Here is a 22,635-nt window from a genome sequence, read left to right as displayed (position 1 = left end):
GAAAGTACAATGGGTGCTTTTCGCCCTTTTTAGAAGTTCATGACTGCCGCAGTTGGAATCTTATTGCCATATCTTTTTATGGCCCTGATTCATTCAGCTTCCAGTGGGATTTATGGGCCTACAAATTTGATTCAGCAGGATTCAGGTTTGAAAGGTGATGCATTGGATAGTAGAGAAGACTTCAAGCTGGGAGCTGCTGTGATGTAGTGGCTAATTGTGTGAGCGATGAGTTAGGCTATTCCTGTTACAAATCTCAATCAAACACTCACTAGATGGTCTTAGGCAAGACCCGGTTCTTTGTGCACACACACAAATCTGTCACACAGAAGCCATGATACCTTGCAGAATGTTTTGTAAGAATTGCTAAGATAAAGTAATGCTTTGAACACCCCCCAAAAAAGGTGTGTCTAGGTAGCATCTAAGGTATTTGCCACTATGTGTGCAAGTGTTGACATCACATGTAGTGTTTTGGCACTGAATTCTGAGCCTGCCAAGTATGAAACTTTCTCATGTCCCCTCCTTCCAACTCTGTATGTACCACAAAATCTGCTGAAGATCTTTTCATACCAGGGTGCAATGTTGGCTGCTTCCTTCTGGCTCAGCTCCAGAGATGGATTAGGCACGGCAGAGAGGTAGAGAGGGAATCTTTCCTCTGGGATAGGATATTCGTGTACATCTCTCCTTGTTCCTCTTATACATGCCATGGCCTAAAATACTTCTACAGGACCATTGCCTATTCATCCACACCCATATCAAAGATGGCATTCTCTGCATTTATGGCCTACTGGCTTACACTGAACTAGCACCAGTTCTCATGGTGGAGGAACATCTTGAGTTCCTATGTGTCACCAGGAATGTAATGTCAATATGGGCCTGGGGTTCTAAATATAGGCCATTATGTATAATGTCACTTCTTGAAGAATCATTCAAAGCCAAGCCATCATGTCCACCGCACATGCAATGGTACACGCATGGTAGAAGTGAGGAGGACATGTCTCCCTTTCATCATGGAGATTGGAGCATTGGGTTGGTCCTATTCATCCACGTAATTTTTGTAACTAGGTCTACGATTTCGACAATGCTACTTTTATTGGTTCCTCCCAGACCAAGAAAAACTAAAACCCACAAACAAAGTAGCCAACAGGATGATAACTTCTCAAAATAAGATTCTGCTCATTACCTCGTAAGGAAATGTCCTGCAGCAAAAGGTCTTGGTGAATTAATCATAAGGCTGCTAGATGTTTGGCATTGTTAAGTTTGCAGGATGGGATGGAATATTTTCCCACAGTTGACTGTATCATATGTCAGGGCCTGGAAGTGGCAACAAATGGCCCAAGACAGTCTACACCCCCAGTTATTGAAATCAACACAATATCAGTCAGTAGAAGAGTTGCAGCTAGGCAGAAACACACCCACCCACCCCGTCATTTAAGATTTGGCTGGAACTTGTAGTTCTTAATACTATATGAGGAGTGGACTGCATTCTGGGAGCAAAGCCAAAATGGGCTAGTATAAAAAAATGAAATGCAGAGAGTTTGGAAAACCTTCGGAAGTGCATAAAATGGGATAACATCATGCTTGCTGCTGCACTCTGCTGAAATCCTGAGTGCTTGGCTCTAATGAGGCAGCCTGCGAGTCCTGGAGCAATCAGTGCTGAGTTGCTTTTTCAGAGGATTAGAGGTAAAAGGTTTAGATGTATTTTGCAGCCTGATCATACGGAAGTCAGTAAGTACATGTATTCGATCTTGACATCAAGACTAAAACATGAGTCCAGAAAGACTCCAGTAATAGTACCTGTGTAGGTACATCATAGGTAGGTTTTCTCAGACCACGTTTATGAGCCCACTGAAAAGTTGCAGCTTAGTCCCAAGTAAACTGCACCTAGGAATACAGCCTTAGTCTGTCATATTTGACTCGGCTTCTCATAGGTTATTGTATTTTAGTGTTTTGTTGGAAGCCGCCCAGAGTGGCTGGGGGGACCCAGCCCGATGGGCGGGGTATAAATAATAAATAAATAAATTATTATTATTATTATTATTATTATTATTATTATTATTATTATTATTTTATTATACCGGCCTTTAGGTTTCTTAATCCGGCACAGCATGTCAGGCACAACATGCCAGCCACATATGGTTATCAAGGGAGAAAGGCTATTTTGTTAAGCTTCTGTGCTGATAATCATGGTTAAAATGTGTTCAGCATGATTCATAGAGGCTCGTTGGCTAAGAGATGCTTGATTTTTTCATCCCTCAAAGTTTTGTTTGCCCTCATTCTGAATGGCCCCCTCCTGTTTCCCCAGCTGTTAATTTTGGGCTTGGGCGAGTCAGAGGCAAATGGTGCTGCCCACATTAGTCTCTTCAGTCAGAGGGCCAAGGAATTGGTATGCCTTAGCTAGGGCAATATTTCCAAATAGCCAAGAGACCATTTTAATCTTCGTGCATCAAGCTCAGTGCCATTAGTGGAACAAGGTTGTATATGTTAAATAGAATTCGGTAGCTTTGCAGCTGAACCATGGCTACAGTTTTCTTTGGCAAAATGGTAACTGCTGCTCAGCCACCCTACCATGTGGGTTATTGTGAGAGGAAAAGGGGAACACCCTCTTTATGTCACCCAGAGTTCCTTGAAGGAAGGGTGGACTAATGGAATAAATATATACAGTGGACGCTCGGGTTGCGAACGTGATCCGTGCGGGATTCACGTTCGTAACCCGTGCAAAGCGCAATTTAGTGCTTCTGCGCATGCCTGACTGCCGAAACCCGGATGTAACCCGTTCCGGTACTTCCGGGTTTTGGCGGTCCGTAACCCAAAAAAGTGCAACCTGAAACAGCTGTAACCTGAGGTATGACTGTACACAACTTCTATCACAGCCAACTTGGGCCATGGCCTTAAGCCTACATCAGACCACAAAGGGGTTGTAGCATCTTCTGAGTTAAACTGGAACTGCTTTTTGGATTGAGATGAAGGAATTAAGACAGGTTTTCTTGTAGGGGAAAGCGGCCATTTAACCCATTTACGATTGATGTTACAGCGTGCGTATTTTGCCATATTAGCTATGGTACCTTTCGTACTGGAATTTAAAATGTAGGGTGTGATTTGCTTCTGAGAACCTGGGCAGCTGCTGTGGGTTATCACTGTACTAGGCCATATCAAGACCAGATGACAATTTTTCAGTTTCTGTATAAGATTCCTCCCATGTGACTGCAAGGGTCCCTATTTTCCAGGGACAGTCCCGGGTTTACAGAAGCCATCCCAGTTTCTGATTTTATCGCAGAATGTCCTGCTTTTCCTCAGGACGTCCCTGTTCATTGAAGACATGCTGGAGGGTATGGCTCCCATGCGGCTAAACGTGCAGGTGTGACAATCAGTGTGATTCTTAGTAGTGCCTCTGGTGTGTAAACCCCAAAGCGACAACACGTGTGGCTTTTGCAGCAGATGTCAATGATGGATGATGCAGCCTTTAATGTTCTGGAGGCTTTTGTCTGTGAATTAATCGTGAAGTGGTCTTTTAAAATACACTCAGTTAATAAATCATTTCTCTTCTCCCACCCCACTCCCTCCCTCCCTTCTTTTTCTGCTTCCGGTAACAGGAAATGCCCAAAGAACAACAGAGGACGACGGCAGAAGCAAAATCTAGGCCACTTTACTTCAGATACGTCATCCAGAATGGTTTAGAGCAATTTTTATACCTACAATGTCCATGTGATGTACAATTTTATTATCTTTTTTTAAAAGAATGGAAATATTTATTTCAGAGGCCTTATTTTTGGACATTTTTTTTTAGTGTAGCTCTGTTTTGTTTTATTCCGAAAGCAGCTGACAGCAACGGACTGCTCTAGTAACTTCTCATTTCATGATTTGGAAGATGCGGTAGTTTATTTCCTGTATTGTATCACATGGTTATAATAATAGACTTGTGCTTTACTTACGGAATGTAACATTTTTGGGACCCGAGACATTTCACCAATGGTTGTAGAAAAAGCAAAATGGATCCCATCCTGTTTCTTAGCAAACAAGGCATGACATAAGGGTAAAGATGTTTACAGCGTACTTTTCTTACAAGGAATTAGAAGACACTGTGTTTAAATACCGTAGATATTTAAATGTTTTTGAAAGTTAGTAACTGATTTTTTTAGACACTGCCAATCGCATGACTTGTGAAGATGTGTACTTGTGTGTAGTTGTTACATATTTATAACGGGTTGAATTCAGACTAATTCAGTTGCACTTAATTCTCATTGAAATCAGTGGAACAAGTTAGTCATAACGATTTCAGTGCAACTAATTTAGTCTAGATCCAGCCCAATATGTATGGACTGGGTCAAAGCACCACCGTCTTCATAAATATTTGACACTTTATTTTTAAATTGTAAAATAATGATGATTATGATAATAATATACATTTCTGAATTTGAAAGCTTGCCCAGTAGAGCAAAGGGCATTTGCCCTGCAGAAACAGGTCTTGGTAGACTTGTGTATTTTTTATTTTTTTTAAGTTATGTTTAATAAGCAAACTCACATGATTGGGATTAAGCCTGTGTTGGTCACTATTTAAACTGCTTTCATACTTATTACAGTTTTCTAAAGAGGATACCTGTTTTCACATCAACAAATAAAATTGTATAGTCTTTGTGATTAAAATGCAAAAAAGAAAAAAAATTAAATACCATAAAAGATTTGAGCTCTTGTCTAGAATACTTTTCAAGAGCTAAGAATGTGTCTCATGCAAATAAAGTCTGCTGGTTGTAGTTATTATATTAATAGGATGTTAGTAGTTGTTTGGAAGATCCAGAGCTAAAATGTAACTAGGGTGTGTTCCAGCTGTTCAACATGTAGTTTTAGGCTTTCCAATTCTGCATGTAGGATTTAATAATTTGTTCAATAAAAAGGCTTTCAATATTTGAACTGGAAAGAAATGTCAATACAATGTTTTCCCACGATATTTAATCTGTTCTGAGTCTGTTTATTCTTTACTGGAAGGTTTGGAAGATAGTGGCAGCACTTTTTCATTTCAGTTGTCCAAAGGCCACTGGAAAACATTGAATGCCCTCCCGTCACCTGCACCCAAGAAAAGAGCTTAATTAAAACAAAAGCAACAGTGGATTTTAACAGCATGCCGGTTCATTCTTTGGCTTAATTAATAAGTTGCTTAACTATTCCTGGATTAACTCGAGAAAGTTGATTGGTAGAGATATGTGATTCTTGGAACGTATGTTCCTTCCCCAACTTTGCTTCCTAATTTTAGAGGTTTCGTGTTGCATACAGAAAGCACTTGAACAATCCTGCGAGGCTGTTTTGTGGTTATAAATATTTGACAAGTCTCCTGGGCTGAAGTTTCAGACCCTGCTTTTGAACATCCCCTAAAACCAGCTGTCGAGCAACCTTCTTGCTCCAGTGCCAGAACTGCCCCACTGGAGTTGGAGCTGCAGCTGCCGCGAAGCGTTTATATTTCAGGTCCTGTAGAGCAATCCGAAGAGGGGACGGTATGGATCACCGCGAAGCCACCTTGGAGGCGGATAAAATCCACCAGAATCGCCTGCCCAGCGTCCCGGACGACGACGACGAGGAACAAGATGCTGCCTTTACCATTGTCAGAGTCTTGGACAAAGTGGCGACCATTGTAGACAGTGTGCAGGCGAGTCAGAAACGCATCGAAGAGAGGCACAGAGAAATGGAGGATGCCATCAAGACCATTCAGATAGACATTCTGAAGCTCGCTCAGGCCCACAACAACACCGGCTACACAGTCAACAAGCTGCTGGAGAAAACCCGCAAAGTGAGCGCTCGTGTCAAAGAAGTGCGGGCACGTATCGAGAAGCAGAACGCGAACGTGCAGAAGGTGGAGGCCAAGCAAGAGGAAATGCTGCGGAAAAACAAGTTTCGTGTTGTCATTTACCAGGTAAACAGGGTTTGGGGTTTGGTTTTAATTGCAATCACTTCTGCTGCGTTCATCACCGTTTCTGACATCCTTGTTGGTTGTTTAACAAACCAGAGGGGAGGTAAAAGCAGCCTTTCCGATATCAAGTGTGTGTGATATGCTTTTGATTTATTTAATTTTTAGAAAAATTGATTTCTGCCTCTGAACGTGTTGCAGTATGAATCTGCCAGTGGCAAAGCACTCGGTCTATTATTAGTGTCAAGAGGTTTCTCCGGCAGCCAGCATAAGATTAACTGTAGATCAGCAAGGACTATTTGTTGCCTCTGTGAAAGGCAATCTGGGCAGACGCTTGGGCATCTTGACAGAGTATTCCATGCTTGACTGTCATCCCTGTTATTTTTCCAGAGAATTAACTAGAGTGCTAAACCTCTGAATTTCTCTGCACAAAGCAGTCTTTCCATTAATTGTGCTTTCAAAAAAGCTGATTTATATTTTGCTTACTGGTTGTTGGACCTTATTGTAAGTTGTGATCCCCCCACCTCAGAGATTTACTTCTAAGCTCTTCCCGGGGTGCCTCTTTTGCATACCATTCTCAGGATTTCTTTGGAATTGCTGATCTCAAAATGACTTACCCCAAGAATAGCTTGAAGTGGAAAGAAATGAAAAGTTATTGTGCTGAATGAAGGTGTTTGATGCATACACAAATATTTCATGTTCCAAGTGTGCCCAAATGACTTGTTTTTGCGCTCACATGCAGGGGCACAGAAGTGATCTTTCCTGTATCTGCAGTGCTATGTTTAAGAGATATTCAGGATCCTCAATAAGGGCACCCAGAATTGAGAATATTTAGCATCTAGCCATTAGAACATCAGTTTTCTTCCTTGTAAAAGCAGCCATTGATGGGGAAATCTAGATTTGCCAGGCTGTTAGGGTTCAGATTGTGAAAAGTGATTGATACTTAAATAATTTCTTTCATGTGAATGGCTTCTTTAAAGATACTTAGTCCCATCGATTTCAGTGGCAGAGTTAAACACTGTGTTAATTCTCTTTCATTGAAATCAGCAGGGGCTAAAAAGTGATTAACTTTGACAGGACCAAGTCTGTGGTTCCAAAAAAAATCAATGAGGCCTATTTCTAAGGAAATATGTTTGCAAAGTGCACCTATTTGGGTATGATGGCAAAATTTCCTTTATCACCCTGCACAACTGCTCCCCCCTATGGATTAAAGGGTAGTTCACTATTACAAAAAAAAAAAAATCTTTTGAAATTATCTATTCACATTACAGCTTATTGCAGACTCTAGTCATTTCTACACACACAAGCTCTGCAAAAACTACAGGTACTTGGAAATATATTTGTAGAACATTAGGCAAAAAATGAAGTGTGAATTTTCTAGTCTAATAGTAAGTTACTACTGAACTTATAAAGTTAGTAGCTCTACACCCCTGTGGCATGTCTCTTCTGTGAGGTGCAGAAATCCACTGATGTTCGGAGACCTTTAGGAACCTTTACTATATTAGTACATAGCCAATGTGCAGCATGCTCACTGGACAGGATGGTCTATGTGCCTAGCTATGGCACAGAGTCAAGCCTGCTGCATCCCTGCCTTCCGCTAAACTTGGCAACATAACTCTAAAGCATGGGGCACTGATGGGGAGAGCGCTGCATGCTACTTATAGCACACACTAGCTGTGGGTAGCTGTCATTTGGTTCAAGCCAACTTCAGAGCATGGGTCCCGAGGCTGGCTTGTACCATAGTTGACATTAAACTCCATTAAGGTTTCAGAAGACACACTAGACTGTGGCAGAAGTGAACTCCTTGCAGCTACCCCAGAGCTCTTTGCAGCTACCCTAGAGGAGTGGTGGGCATAGCTCAGGTGTTTAAAGAGCTGTGCTGATGATGCCAAGGTTGCAGGTTCAATCCCTGTACGGGACAGCTGCAGATTTCTGCATTGCAAGGGGTTGGACTAGATGATCGTTGGGACCCCTTCCAGCTCTTATGATGGGACACTATGCAAGTGTGTGGCACATTCTTGACACACTAAACTATGGCTTAGTGTCACATGCAAATGAGGCCGGTGTATAATCCTGCTGAGATCTCAGATGAGATGATCTGGATTCTACCACCTATGATATTTTACAAATATTCTCAAAATTAATGGCAGGCAATTCATTGGGGGCACTTGCTTCCCTATTCCAATCCCCGAGCGGTAGATCGTGCCTGTGGAGAATGAAATGTTCTCTCTAGAAAAAAAAACAGCTGCCTGGCCGGCGGCAAGAAATTTGGGTTGGGCCCATAGCTCAGTTGCCAAGAACATGCTTTGCATAGGAAGATCCCAGGTTAGGTCTCTCTGGTGGAAAGGGTCTCAAATATCAGGGCTGACTGTGAAAAACCTCCCACCCTAGATGCTAGGGAGCTATTGCCAGTTAGAGAATAGTAGGCTGTGAACAAGGTGCCAAGTGCTTGTTGTCGTTCACCTCCAGCAGTTTTGCCATCACTGGCCAGAACACCAGAAAGCTGCAGATTTCCCAGGCAATTGCATAGAATTCTGCCTGCACATTTCCCCTTTGATCTCTTTATGTAATGTAAAGGGAACAGATACTTACAGATATGACAACTGAACATTCAGGGAAAGGACTTCAGAGATGCTTGAGAGAGAGAATCCTCCCTCCCTCCCTTAAATGTACTATATCTATCTATCCATGCAATTTCTTTACTGTGGTGAGGGATTCTGATAGTGGTTCAGTCACAGCAGGACTTTGGGGCAGATGTTTGGGGGGCCCATGCAGCAGAATGCCATCTAAAGAGCTCCCTTCCCTTAAACCATTACAGCCAGTCTAAAATTTCCCTAAAGTTTTGATCCTATCAAAAGCCAGTGGTAAAGTTCCATTAATTCCAAAGGGAAAATTTACAGGGCACTCCTACGTGTGTTTACCTGGAACTAGATTCTCCTACTCCTTAGGAAGTCTCGATAGGATTGCACTGTGCAGTTCTGAATCTTCCTCTATATATTTTTTTTCTTTGTTTCTACACAGCGACTTGACATCTTTGTTCTTTAGTATTCCATGCAATGGTTAGGAGTTTGTTAGTTTCATTTATGTTTTAGAGCATTTTTTAAATAGTGTGCACCTAACTGCCATAATGTGTTGATGTGGCAATCGGGAATGTGGAATAAGCTGTGTCAACTTGGTTGAGTAGCCAACCAGGTTCTTTGGCTATACAATGTGTGAAATGGCCCTTTGCTATATTTATAACATAACATTTCCCCTCAGTCATGTTTAGAAAAAATCAAACTACATTGAGAAATCAAATGTGATTATGTGATTATTGATCAGATGTGATCAGTAATCACAGACTATGCCAAATGGTTATACAGTCAAGTTTGCGAATGACACCCCATCCGCTCCCTCACAGTCCAAAAGGAGTATCCAGCATTCTCTTTTTACCTCTTAACTGATGCTGCACCCAGTTCCTGCAATCTATTCAGATGTTTTTCATGCCATCTGCAGCAGGGCAGGGCCCTGGAATGTGCAAAAGTCAACAGGGTGGCTTCTCTGTTTTGCACTGGAGGCCTGGAGTGACTTTAGCATTAGCAAAAAAGGAGCAAAATCAGTGCATGGCATTTACTAAAACTGGGACGGGCACACAGGAATTTTTTGAATAGCTTCTTCCATTGCACACTGCCATAGCTGCCAAGGTGGTTCTTGGAGATCAAAAGGCGGAGTATCAAAATTTTAATAATAATAATGATGTCCCACCTTTCCCCCTGACACTCAAGGCAGCTTACAGATAAAAATAATAGCAGCTAAAAACATTGGAGGGGGGAAGTATTCATTAAAAACAATTAAACTTTGATAAATTATACACACACACACACACTTATAAAAGTGTGTACTTTACTTATAAAAGTAAAAAATACAAATAATGACACCAGCCCTTTCATTAAAAGCAGTCAGTTCCTGTTGGATCAAAAAAGTCCCTCCTCTACAAGGAGGGAGCTAGTCAAATTTCTGGGAGCAGCCACCAAGAAGGCCCTCTCCCACTTCCCCTGCAAGCTTAAATGAAATATTGGTGCTGCGTGTAATATATTCAGTTTACTTGATGAATAGATTGTCAGATAAAGCAGATAAAATGCCCCACCAGCCTCTGGCTACTTTACCCTTCTAAGGCTTTGCTGCTCTGTTGTACTATGTGTGACCTAACCATGGTTTACCAAATGGATCGATTCTTTGGACCGATTCTCCTAGCCATGGTTGAGTGTGACAGTGACACTCTTAAATGTCTGTAAGAGACTTACCAGGAATTTGGCGGAGGAGGATAGGAGTTGAAGATGGCAGAAAACATGCGATGCCATGGTCCACTCCTTATTGATCATCAGTGTTATATCTGCCTGGCCCAAGGGAGAAAAATACAAAACAAACCCAATGCCTTTTTTTGGCTGGGGGGCAGGGAGCTAGCATAGGAGGCAGCACAGAAGATAAAACAATGATAATGAACATAGGAAACTTATACTGAGTCTATTGTCTACACTGGCTGGCTGTGGCTATCCAGGGATTGAATCTGGCATCTTCTGCCTGCCAAGCCCTTCTGAGGTATATTTTGCTTTGGTGCAGCAGTTCCTAAGGAGCTGGCCACCTGGAAGCCAATTTATTCCTTTCCTCCCTCAACAATAAGCCCTTTTTGACACATTGTGCTTTCACTTGCAGGAGGACATTCCGTGCCCATTGTCTCTGTCAGTTATCAAAGACCGGACACAAGGGGAACACCTAGGAGATGCCTTCTGCCCACCTGACGATCTTTCTTCCGATGAGGAGTATTACATAGAAGAAAGCAAAGCAGCCCGGTTTAAGAAGTCAGGCATGAGACGTATCAACAATATAAAGAAGGCCTTCTCAAGAGAGAACCTCCAGAAGACAAGGCAAAATTTTGGCAAGAGGGTGGACAGGCTCCGAACTAGAATAGTGACGCCAGAGAGGAGAGAGCGAATAAGGCAGTCAGGAGAGAGGCTGAGGCAAACTGGGATAAGATTTAAGAAAAATATATCCAATGCAGCACCAACCAAGGAGACCTTCAAGAAGAAGAAGAAACCTAAAGAGCAGGCAATGGCTGAAGGTCAAGATGGAACCCAAGAGGCTACTGGCGATACAACAACAACAACAGCCGATAGTGGGGATGCTGAGCCAGTCTCTGAAGAAATTTCCTACACAGAGGTAATAACCAAAGTGAAGAAAGACAAAGGTGGTGGATCAAAAGGTCCTTCTCAGGCCGAAGAGAAGATAGTGATTACTCCTGAAAAAATAGTGCTCAAGCAGGAGGCAAAAGAAGATGAGGATGTCCTTCTATTGGATCTGAAGCAATCTGCCTAAATAGCAAATCCCTGTCTACTGTGGTAGGGAAGGAGCAATCCCTTCAACTTGGGTAGGTGTAGAAGAGCGGTTTTCAAACTTCCTTCAAGTAGCCCTTTCTTCTGAACTGATTTGCCTGTTGTTGAAATCTCGGAGAAAACCTTGGCTCTTTGCAGAAGATTCTGGGGCATGTTCAAGAGCACACTCCATTCATTTGGGGTGCCACATGAAACGAGGGCATGTTGCAGGACACATACAAAACTTCCCCAGCATGATAAATAATGGCAGACAAGCTCTCCTTCAAGAGCTTTGTCCTTGGTTGTCACAAATGTTTCTATTGAGGAATTCCTGATAAACTCTCAAGGAACACCACGCCGTCCAGGAACATAGTTTGGAAACCACTATTTGAGATAGGTGTGTGTTGTTTAAATTACTGGTATGTGAGGAAAATATATCAATATGTATATACTGTTTTTTGTTTATAAGCAATGGATCATCATCTGATGTAACCCTGTAGAAATGAGGAACTGATCCCCTTTGATGTATATACATAAATGCCGTTTATCTTAACAGGTATTACTAATGGGAGGCATCTTAATGGCATCAGTTCCTTCATTAGTCTTCTGTATCTGTATTTTATGCACAATGACAACCAAACAGTGCAAATCTAATTAAATGACTCATTACTCAGGCAGACTCTTCCACCAAGGGGCAGGGGTGGAAGAAAATGAGTTCAGTAACAGGTAACTTGCTTTTCTTGAAGGCTATAGTTGAACAATTAAATTCGTTTCATCCTAAGCAGAAATGCCAGACGAAGGTTGTTCTAGAAAAGCTGTAGCAAAGTTGGTTGGTTGTTGGACTATAGTCAGAGAGAGCCGTCTGTGGCAATGGAAAGGCTATGAGGAATCTACTAGGGATGCGAAAGGGAATTCAGTGATATTGGCAAGACACTGGAAGAAAATAGAGGCCTGGTCAAAAACAGTGACCGCAGGCCTCGTTTTCTCAGGAGGCAACATTATGGAGAAACAGCTAAACGGGACATTCATGTTTGGAGGCCTTGGGTACCAGAGCTGGGACAAGCAACCACTAAAGACGGGGGTTGCCCTCTGGTCTTGCATGTGGTCTTCCCAGAAACATCTGGTTAACCTCTGTGGGAAACAGGATGTTGGGTTAGATCAATTGTTAGTTCAGCCCATCTCTTGTGTGTGGGTTTTATGTGATTCAACTTGGTAGGTAGGTAGAATGAAGGATTCAGGGAAATAATAGTGAGGTGAATATTCCCGAAAAAGAATATTGGGCTTAAATTCAGAAGTGTGAATATGCCAGACCTACCCATGGCTGTCGTTTGTTGTAATATCCCCTGCCGCCCCCACCCCCTAAACATGTATGAAACACCTTGTCATGGTTCTTATTTTCCATTCAAATTTGAATCCCTTTGTCTATCCAGTGGGCACTGAAGCAGCATGGCTCCTTCAACATTTCTGGTTGCTGTATTCCGTACTTCTAAATAAATATATTTACAAAAGGGACTGATTATTTTCGTGTCAAAGCATGTATCCCTAAAGACCTGCAAAAGATCACCCTTTGGAAATAAGAGTTCCTTGATTTTGCCCAGTTTTGTGGTTCCAGCATTGACTACACTCCAAGCCTTAAAAAAGACAACACCAAATCTACATCGAGCAACAATGTATTGTGTGACCTGTGGTTGGCGGCTTTTGTTGTTTGGACTAGCATGATTGTTGCTAGTTTCTTTGGAGGGGGTCAGTGAGCTATTTAAACTACTGGTGCTTTGCCTCTTGCTATCAGCAGTGCTACTGAGCACCCTCCTCTCCCTCCCTCCCTCTTTCCCTACTTATGGGAGTTTCCTCATGATTCATTTCCCACATACTATAGCTTGTCTAATATGGGCTAGAAACCTGCTTTTTAAAAACAAAATCTGGGATTCTCAGGATGCAGGAGCCTATGGCCAATATGCAAAGGATTTTTCTGTGCTTGCAAGGGATATATAGTCTTGAACGTCACATCTAGAATACTGTGTACTGTGTTAGCACTTAGCTATAGGACACAAGTAACAGTGGTTATGAGAGAGTACAGTGGTACCTCGGGTTACAAATGCTTCAGGTTACAGACTCTGCTAACCTAGAAGTAGTACCTCAGGTTATGAACATTAGCTAAAGTGGTACCTCAGGTTAAGAACAGTTTCAGGTTAAAAACGGACCTCCGGAACGAATGAAGTTCTTAACTAGAGGTGCCACTGTAATGCTACACTACGTATTTTGGTGGTGCAACAATTTCAAAGTAGATTAATGTTTCCAGATTGAGATGTGTGACTTCATTGCAATGGAACACACAAGAGAGGGCTGTATAAGGGAGAAAGCCTGCTTCAGACGTACTGTAACTATATTTCCACACATTGTAAAAGACAAAAGTGGTACCAAATGGAAATAATTTATTACTGTTTTAGATGGAACTTGTTGATCTTTCTTTACAAGCTATGCTGACATGCAGGTTTTGTTGCCAGCTTAAATTTCGTTAAAGAACCAATATGATCTTAGTTCATGATCTTATTTAACCTCTACTTTGCTCTGCACGATTTACTGTTTATCCTCAACTTGGAACGCAGGGATTAGCTCTAAAATAAAAAAAGAGGACTGAATTAAAACCTGCTTCTTACGTACATATTCAGACCTACAGAAGAAGACAACATTCCTACTCCGCTGTGCCAAATCGTCCAATGATCAATTTGCAGAGCATTAACTGGAACACAAAGATGGATAATTTTCTTATTTTAAATAAAAATCTCAGCACTGTGCCTGAAATTGTCTTGGAAACATTTCATCTGAATTCTGTGGCAGATTTTTAAATTATCCCATTAGAACAGATCTACAGAAATGTCCTTAATAGCAAAATAGATCCTGGAACATGTGTATTGTTATCCAAATATGTAACATTAAAAAAACCACCACAATTCCACCCACCAGCCCCTCTTCACAAAAGCAAGGTGTCGTTTTTTCCCTAATGTTGTCTAGTCCTATTGCAAGGACACAGCAGAGACACATGGAATTATGTTTCACCTGACCAACTTTGGCTTTCCTGGTCATGTTCCTCTTCAGCCCAAGCCTATAGGACTCCATTTCCCTTATTCCCTTATTCAGCTGCCGAAGAAACACATGGTGTTTTAATGTTTTTTCCCCAAATTGAACAGAAATACCCCCTTTTCTCCCACCCACCCACCCCCAGGCTCTTATGATTCCTCTGTAACAATTAGATGAGTTTGAAATGAGGCTCAAACCCTCCATTACACTTCTGTTTATGCAGCTTTTGAAGCTGGAATGGGGACTAAAACCACCAAAGTAATGTCAGGGAAATTATACAGAAAATACTGCTTGCACGCATCAGCTTTCTGTTCTAGCAGCAGCAACCCAGCACTAATGGGAGCGAGGATACTGTCTTGACTGCACAACTTGGGTAGGCAGCTGGGGGGGGGGCAAGCTGCTTGCTGAGTGTGCATTTGGAGAATTCCTCCAACAGGCTTTCACTTTTGCCCAGAGATGCTGAATTCTTTGTGAATTTGTATGTGAACTGACCTGACCTGTGTCTCCGGGACTAACGTATGGATTGGAACTTCATTATCCTTCAGTTATCTGTGCCTCTCCATCATGCAATCCTTGCTCCAAAAATATCAAAAATGCATTTTAAAATACATCTTTTTTTAGATAAAATACATCGAGAAATGCACATTTTCACATAAAATAGGTTTAGGACTCTGGATTTTGTGAGAAAATGTTTCAATGTGCTAATTTAAATATGGATTTTTTGTGCAGATTATTTCTTTAAAGATGCAAATTTAACATGGAAACAAGATGGAGCAGACTGAACACATGCAAAGCTGAAATGGACTGAAAACAGACTGATCCATCAATCTCTACTCCTGCCCTTTGCAGAAGCACACTGCAAAGTGGCTTCGGCAACTCCGTCAGATGGGTGGCATATAAATAAAATTATTATTTCAATTAATTAATTACTATTACAAAGCTACATCCCGCTTGGCAGTTGCCATGATCTGTCTTGACATTCCTCCTGTTTGTTGGAATAAATGTCTGGTAGTAAGTGGTCAGCTGCAATATCATTGAAGATTACTCATTGAACATTTGATAAACAGGGGAGTGCAGACCAGCTCGATTCTGCGGTGGGCATAATCCCATTAAAGATGCCAGCTTGTTGACAGGATTGTCACACATCTGAGGGCACATTGCCCCTCAAGAAGGTTCCCTTTAGTCCATCCATCATCCCCAAAAATCACTGGCCAAGGAGACAATCACTATTGTTGTTGTTTAGTCGTTTAGTTGTGTCCGACTCTTCGTGACCCCATGGACCAGAGCACGCCAGGCACTCCTGTCTTCCACTGCCTCCCGCAGTTTAGTCAAACTCATGCTGGTAGCTTTGAGAACACTATCCAACCATCTCACCCTCTGTCGTCCCCTTCGCCTTGTGCCCTCCATCTTTCCCAACATCAGGGTCTTTTCCAGGGAGTCTTCTCTTCTCATGAGGTGGCCAAAGTATTGGAGCCTCAGCTTCAGGATCTGTCCTTCCAGTGAGCACTCAGGGCTGATTTCCTTCCGAATGGATAAGTTTGATCTTCTTGCAGTCCATGGGACTCTCAAGAGTCTGCAATCACTATTGCTAGCGGCCAAATTCGACTAGTTCTTTGCTGATTTGAGAAGCTCCTCTGCCTGGTCCTGCCAGCAAAAAAACAAACCCATGCCTACCCAGAGGTCAAGCTGTTGACTCATTTAGCAGCAGAAATTTACTGAGGGAGCACAAAAAGATCAACTCAACAGGGTTGGGGGAAACCATAGTGCTTGAGTTCTACTAAAATCACATTGGGGCTTCATTGTGCCCTTTCTGTCTTGGAAGAGAACCTAAGATAGGCTGGTCAACTTTGGGGGACTCCCACTTCCAACAATGGCAGTATTACTTTTCAAATGGTTTTCATGCACCTTGGCTTTAGGATAAGAACCACCGCCATTTCTCAGGAGTCGGCTGGTGGGGTCAGTACCCTAAAACTATCAGTAGATAGTAGTGGTTGCTTAGGAAGCAATGAGAATCAGCTGACCTTGAGTGTGAAAGGCTGAGAGCATTTTTTAAAAAAATCTGAAGGACATTATCAAGGGCACTCGATTAGATAGCATTTTATAAATTAATTTTATAATTTAAAATAAACCACCTCATTCACTTCTCTTAATAGCTGGCACTCAAGGCCGAAAGCTGTCCATCTGCCATGTAAGTAGAATGTAGCGAGAATGAAATGTGTATTGCGTGGAACAAAGTGATAAAATTTGGGGCTATTATTTGCTCCAGTCCTCTGCATGGAGCAAACTAGCACATCAAGGAGAGCTACAGTGGAAGCTTTCCTACCTGATAAGCATTTACACTCTGAAATGGTGCAACCCAAAATTCTGCAACCTCTGTCCAAACAAATTCTGTGGAAGCAACATCCATAAGCTATTGAAGCGATGCACCCCCTGAACCTTTCTCCAGGAATATCTGTAAGAACTAAACGAGTCTCCTAAATCACATGGGTTTTGCCCATGCCAGCATCACGACATGCCTTTTGGCTCACCCACCCAGTTTTTTCTTACAGACGTTGCCAGAGTAAGGTGGGACTAGACCACAGGGTAGTGATTCCTATGCAGAATATCCAGCAAAATAATCTCAACTGAGCCACTATGCCAAAAAATCATTGGAGGCAAAGAAAAGGAACACATGGATCCACTCTTCACTCAGGTTGGCCAACTCAACTAAATGTGCCATCCTCCTTTAGGCACAAGGAGTTCACTGGTTAGTATGCCAACCCTTTTCCTGTGAGATAAGGGTTTTAGCCATAAATTCACAGGGTTGAGAAGAGAAAACACAGGAAAACATTTTACATGTTAAAAGATATATAAGCAATTCTTCTTAAAATAGCCATTCCCTTCTGAGAAACTGACCAACTACAGTACATCTGAAATTGTTCTACTTTTCAAAAGCAATAAACACTTGCCAAGCCTATGACGACAGTGAAGTGATGTGTTTCAAAGCACCCTATTAAGGTCACTTGAGAGGACAAATTTCAAACTGTTCATGGAGTTATCTGGAGCACTGTATGACTTCAACTGTGAAATACGTTATGGACAATCAATAAGTAATTAGAACATCCCTAATGATTGCAACAATCACAACAAAGTTACAAAAATAAACTACAGAAACAACAAACTAATGATAGGGGATGAAGCAACTGCTAGCATAATAGCATTCATTGCATAATAAAAACTTGTGAGCCGTAATATTTATGTGAAATGCTAAAAGTAATTAGCTTTCACATATCCCCATCCCACCCGTTAACTAATATGCAATACAGTAAATGGGTACTATTCATCTATCCAGATTTCAAAGATCAACAGCCAATAACTTTACTCCCTAACAATGGTCATGCTGACGTCAATATAGCCTCAGTACAAAAATGCTCACTACCCCCGGGAATACGTTAACATACATTCAAGGTCAAGATTTTACCCACTGAGGCCCAGTATGCAATAATTTGTAACAGGATGGAAAACCTGTGAGGATTTTTTTTATTCTAGAGCTACAAAGATGGCTCTAAAAATGATGCATCTACGCATGGTGGAAAATCAACATTGCACCAGCCAGCCAGCCACACAAATGCACATGCACACCCAGGGTTACAGCATTGTTCCTGAACCCAGTTGGTTATGTGTTCAAAGATATGCCCAATGCACATGGAACCTATCCATGCTCTCCATCCCATACAAACCAATTCTGAGAGTTAAGGATTGTGCTAATTGGTCTTATGTACATTACATACCTGGTAAAACATCAGATGTGTCTTGAATCTCCAGTGTGTGGGCACTGAACTATCCTGTCTGCTACCACGCACACGATCTGTGAAATCATGTTGTGATTCAGATGTTCATTTCTAAGCTCTCTTCAGAAAAATTAGTTTCTTCTCTTTCTGCGTTACAGGTACCTTGCTGAGAGTAGAAGCTTGCAATCCCATCTCTAACAATGGTTATATTTGCAGTTATTGTTTGAAAAAACTTACCACTATATCAAATTTCTAATTTCATGCATGGGTAACTTACGTACAATACATTTCTTAAACGATCCACAACAGTGACCAGAGGAGGAATGACCACTGGGAGGAACCCAGAAAGAAGAGATGCTGTGTTGCATCTGCAGCAGCACAACTGGATGCCTTCATCTGCCCCAGCTGCAACAAAACATGTCTCTCCTGTATTCATCTCTACAGACACAGCAGGCACTGTAACTCTCCAGTTGTTTGACATAACCCTTGAAGGCACACTCTTCCATTGTCTCCCAAGACAGATGCCAACCTAGCTTATGCACAATACATTTTTAAATGTGATAAAGGTTTGATCTAATAAGTAATTCGATATTCTATTTATTTGCATTTCCACCCCCTCTAAAAAAACAACACACACACAAGTTATTAAAAAACACTTAAGGTTTTTCTCATGGTGAAATTTCCAGAATTTTCACTTTAACTAAGTAATATTAATAACACTGCTGGTGCTGTTACCAAGTGCACTTATTTTGCGCTCAACAGCTGCTGTATTTAACTCTCAATTGCTTGATTCTACCTATATCTGTACGAAATATCTTATTTATAGTATTTCAGTTTCGCATTTGGGTCTCCAAAAGAGCCCCCTTCCAATATTGAGTAGAAATATAAAGTTATGCTTTTGGTGCAGTAAGTCAGGGAAGTGGAAGAGTCATGCTACTACCCAAGAGGATGGAGGACTGATAGTGGGCTTGTGTTGATCTGGTGAAGTCAGGAGTTGACCAGAAATTTGAGGAAGAAGCAAAACTCCAGCCACTCCCTGCCTACTAAATGAAATGGGTACTATGCAGCTTATAGGTCGGCAAGTGTATTAGAGAACAAATTTTAGACTTTTATTTTGCCATTTATAGGGTCCAGTCAATATTGCTTAAGAGCAGAGTATTCTTATTTGTCAAGTTTTTGCATTTTGATGTCTTCCATTTCCCTACAGCAGCTGGACATGTGTAACTTCAAAGGCTTAAATGATTTATTCTAGTGGATTTCTTCCTTTCTTCTTTCCTAAAAACTAAGAGCTGGGGTTCAAAACCTTAAAAACAAGACACTCCAAAAATAAGATTAGATCTTGCTGTATTTGTAAGTGAAGTATTATCTTTTTAAGGTAGACTCAGCTTTCAGCAACAATTTAAGCCTGGACTCATAAGGGCCACTTTCAAGTAGTCAAAATTGTGGTTCCTAAATCAAAGGACTTTTATTCAACCAGTGATCTTTAATTAAAATACAATGCTAAACAATTCACAGAGTTGTGGATTAAAATGAATACAGAACCATAGAGACTTGGTAAGGAGACAGTACCTGCTTCTGGTCAGCAGGGTCAACGGTACAAAATATGTAGGCCAGACTCTTATAAAATGGTTCCTGGAAGCCCCATTCTTCATTTTCTTTTTTAAAAACCATCATTATAAAAAGTTGTACAAACTTAGGAGTCTGTTCCTATGTCCAAGAAGCAGCTATTGTATTTACTAGGAGCTATGTGCAAAAAGTATGCCCCTCTGTGTCCCACCCTAATCCCCAGAACAACAAAAAAATATCGTCTCCCAGTTTTCTACATTAAAAAAATATACAAGCATATAATACATTTATTCAATAAAGACACATTTTAGAGAGATCTATGTAGGAAATAAATTTGCTGACATAATTTTATAAAAGAAAAAAGAGAGGATTCAACTGTTTGATTCTATTTCGTATGCAATAAATAGGGCTGGGCAAAAGTCATTAGTCCCAACAAGATTTGCCAAAGTCCCACATTTAATTCCGGAAACAGATGTTATGTGTAGTGATATCGGTGTGTTCAGTAAAATTATTAGGAGTAAATGGTGATAACTTCACGACCTCCTCCTCGTACCAAGAGCACTCTGTTCAAGCCTTCTGTCAAAACTTCCAAGAACTCCATATCTGGATGTCAAAGTAGTCAAGGTTTTAAGGCCTGGAATAAAATTGTACCGAAACCTTATGGTGATTATATACTTCCCCTTCCCACACCCAAAGGTGCAAACTGCATCTGTCTCAAGGTATCTGTTAGCAAAACATACTCAGCTTGCATTGCCCAACTTCATACCTCTGATCAGTGATGATCTCACCGGGCAAATCACTCTCATTCCCAAATTCAACTTCAGTTCCACATGGGAAAGTAAAATAGGAATTTCTGTTACCTGTTATCAAATGTAAATTGTAGATTTATCCGGAAGCAGGAAGTGTAAGATTTTATCATTATGTAACTGACTTCCCACACTATTACTACCGTATTTTTCGCTCTATAGGACGCACCCGACCATAAGACACTCCCAGTTTTAGAGGGGGAGAACAAGAAAACAAAATTCTCTCCCTCTCTGCGCAGCGCCCCTTCAGCGAAGCGGCAGGAGAAACGGAGCTCCTTCAATTTCTCCTCCTGCTTCGCTGAAGGGGCGCTGCACAGAGGGAAAGCCGCCATAAGTCTCCGGAGCGCGGTGCGAGCGTTCCCGCTGCAGTTCGGAGGCTTCGCGTTGCTTTCACTGAATCCATGGAGCCTGCATTCGCTCCATAAGATGCACACACATTTCCCCTTAATTTTTGGAGGGGAAAAGGTGCGTCTTATAGAGCGGAAAATACGCTCTATATCTCCCCTGCATAATCGGTCAACTGCCTTTATTTCATACAGTTCTATTCAATATTTCCCTCATCTGATTCTAATATGTCATAACAGATTTTGGGTGTTGCTGGATGGCTGCTTTTATGCCTCAAGTGCACCAAAAAAGGATACAATTTTCATCCCCATGCCTGTTTTTTGGAGGACCAGGCATGTTCAGTAACACCAGTTGGGCATGTTGTGACTTGTTTAGCACAACTCCATTGAGCTTGACGGCAGTGTGCATCCTTCGCACATTCGACTGGTTCCTACAACATAGCAACAATTAGAGATGAATCAGCCAACACAATCTTACTGGTAAGTGCAAGAAAAAAGTTACTGTTGCAGCCAAAAAAAATCTTAAGCCATACAACATAGCAAATGCTTAGTAATCAGCAGGTAATGCCATGACATTTCCTAAAAATAAAATAAAATACTTGAGCACAGTGTCTATGAAGTCTAGTCAACTGTTGGGCTTGTGGACTGGATCAAGCTTTGGAAACAAATATATTTGGCCCTTCTGTAGACCCGCAAAATTTAAATCAAGGAGTGATAAAACATTTTGTTCCAAGTAGCATAGAATTGTTATTGTTTTTGCACTTTTTCTAAGTCAAAAGGCTACCAAAGTGAATTTAAGAGTTTGGATTTGATATCCCGCCTTTCACTCCTCTTCAGGAGTCTCAAAGCGGCTAACAATCTCCTTTCCCTTCCTCCCCCACAACAAACACTCTGTGAGGTGAATGGGGCTGAGAGACCTCAAAGAAGTGTGACTAGCCCAAGGTCACCCAGCAGCTGCATGTGGAGGAGCGGAGACGCGAACCCGGTTCCCCAGATTTCAAGACTACCGCTCTTAACCACTACACCACACTGGCTCTCCTTTAAGGGTTTACTCCTTTACGGGTTCTCCTTTAATTTACTCCTTTAAGGGTACTTAATTTACTCCATTTACTCCATTTACTTAATTTACTCCATTTAATTTACTCCTTTAAGGGTTCTTTCATCAATGACTTCTTACACTGACACAGAGCAAGGGCAAGAAACCCATTTTTTTCTCAGGGAATCACATTTTCCACCAGGAATAACCCGCTGAGAACTGCATAGTGGCATAGGAGACTTGCTCCAGCCTGATTATTTTGGTTGCCCTTCTCCGTATTTGTTCTAATTCTGCAACATCCTTTCTAAGGTGTGGTGACCAAAACCGCACACAGCATTCCAGGTATGGTCACAACATAAATTCACATTTCAGTATTGGTAGTTTTATTTCTGATTCCTTTCCGTATAACCCTCAAACTGAAGTTTACCTTTTTCTACAGCTGATGCATACTGGGTCAAAATTTTAATTTAGCTATTCCACAGCAGACTCCAACATCCCTATCCTGCCCCAGGCACTGTCAGCTCAGACCCCTTTAATGTGTGTGTGGAATTAAGTTTTTTGCCCTGATGTGCAAAAACCAAAACAAGGAAAGGAAGGCAGTGGGCTGCATCTGGCCAAGGAAGAAGCCTCCGTAATATTTTTCTGCACTGCTCTAACAAAGAGAATTGCCTCTGAAGGTGGAAAACTTTTTCCAAAATGTGTTGGGCATTAACAACATTTTCTTGCCCCAATGTGCAACACTTAAACTGAACTGTACTTGCCATTTTAATATTAATTCTCAGGGGACATGAATG

The 22,635-nt window shown here is 41.5% G+C and overlaps 4 protein-coding genes across 11 annotated transcripts in view; 3 read left to right on the top strand and 1 right to left on the bottom strand.

Annotated features, from left to right (window-relative positions):
* The window catches only part of TMEFF1 (transmembrane protein with EGF like and two follistatin like domains 1), a 70,893-nt gene extending 66,234 nt beyond the window's left edge, over positions 1-4,659 (top strand). Inside the window, exon 10 of the mRNA XM_083624669.1 lies at positions 3,591-4,659. Within this exon, the coding sequence (XP_083480795.1) occupies positions 3,591-3,675 (85 nt within the window). The 3' untranslated portion in view covers positions 3,676-4,659. The remainder of the gene's footprint in view (positions 1-3,590) is intronic.
* MAJIN (membrane anchored junction protein) overlaps positions 1-22,635 on the top strand; it is a 180,150-nt gene that overhangs the window by 12,599 nt on the left and 144,916 nt on the right. The gene's annotated exons all lie outside the window — the stretch shown is intronic.
* Positions 5,305-14,036, top strand: CAVIN4 (caveolae associated protein 4). Its single transcript, XM_083624765.1, has 2 exons — positions 5,305-5,899; positions 10,586-14,036. Exons 1-2 carry the CDS (start codon positions 5,486-5,488, stop codon positions 11,243-11,245), a joined length of 1,074 nt encoding a protein of 357 aa, XP_083480891.1. The 5' UTR covers positions 5,305-5,485; the 3' UTR covers positions 11,246-14,036.
* Positions 19,530-22,635, bottom strand: part of SLC12A7 (solute carrier family 12 member 7) — a 96,638-nt gene continuing 93,532 nt past the window's right edge. For all 7 annotated transcript variants that reach the window (XR_014550945.1, XM_083624614.1, XM_083624611.1 and 4 more), the window contains 2 exons: positions 21,103-21,236; positions 19,530-20,258 (listed from right to left, as the gene is read on the bottom strand). Coding sequence is in view for 6 of the 7 variants with exons in the window: in XM_083624614.1 (XP_083480740.1) it covers positions 20,167-20,258; positions 21,103-21,236 (226 nt within the window). In the remaining variant the exon portion in view is untranslated. The remainder of the gene's footprint in view (positions 20,259-21,102; positions 21,237-22,635) is intronic.

The sequence above is a fragment of the Podarcis filfolensis genome, assembly GCF_964270895.1.
Source record: "Podarcis filfolensis genome assembly, chromosome: 7".
Classification (NCBI taxonomy): Eukaryota; Metazoa; Chordata; class Lepidosauria; order Squamata; family Lacertidae; genus Podarcis; species Podarcis filfolensis.
Note: the sequence above shows the minus strand (reverse complement) of the source record. Positions and strands in the feature narration are given on the sequence as shown.

Bases quoted from the DNA above. Each gene is read 5' to 3' on its own strand.
- CAVIN4 (XM_083624765.1), top strand. From the start codon at position 5,486: ATGGATCACCGCGAAGCCACCTTGGAGGCGGATAAAATCCACCAGAAT. The intron at 5,900-10,585 runs GTAAACAGGGTT...TTTCACTTGCAG, and splicing joins TTCGTGTTGTCATTTACCAG to GAGGACATTCCGTGCCCATT.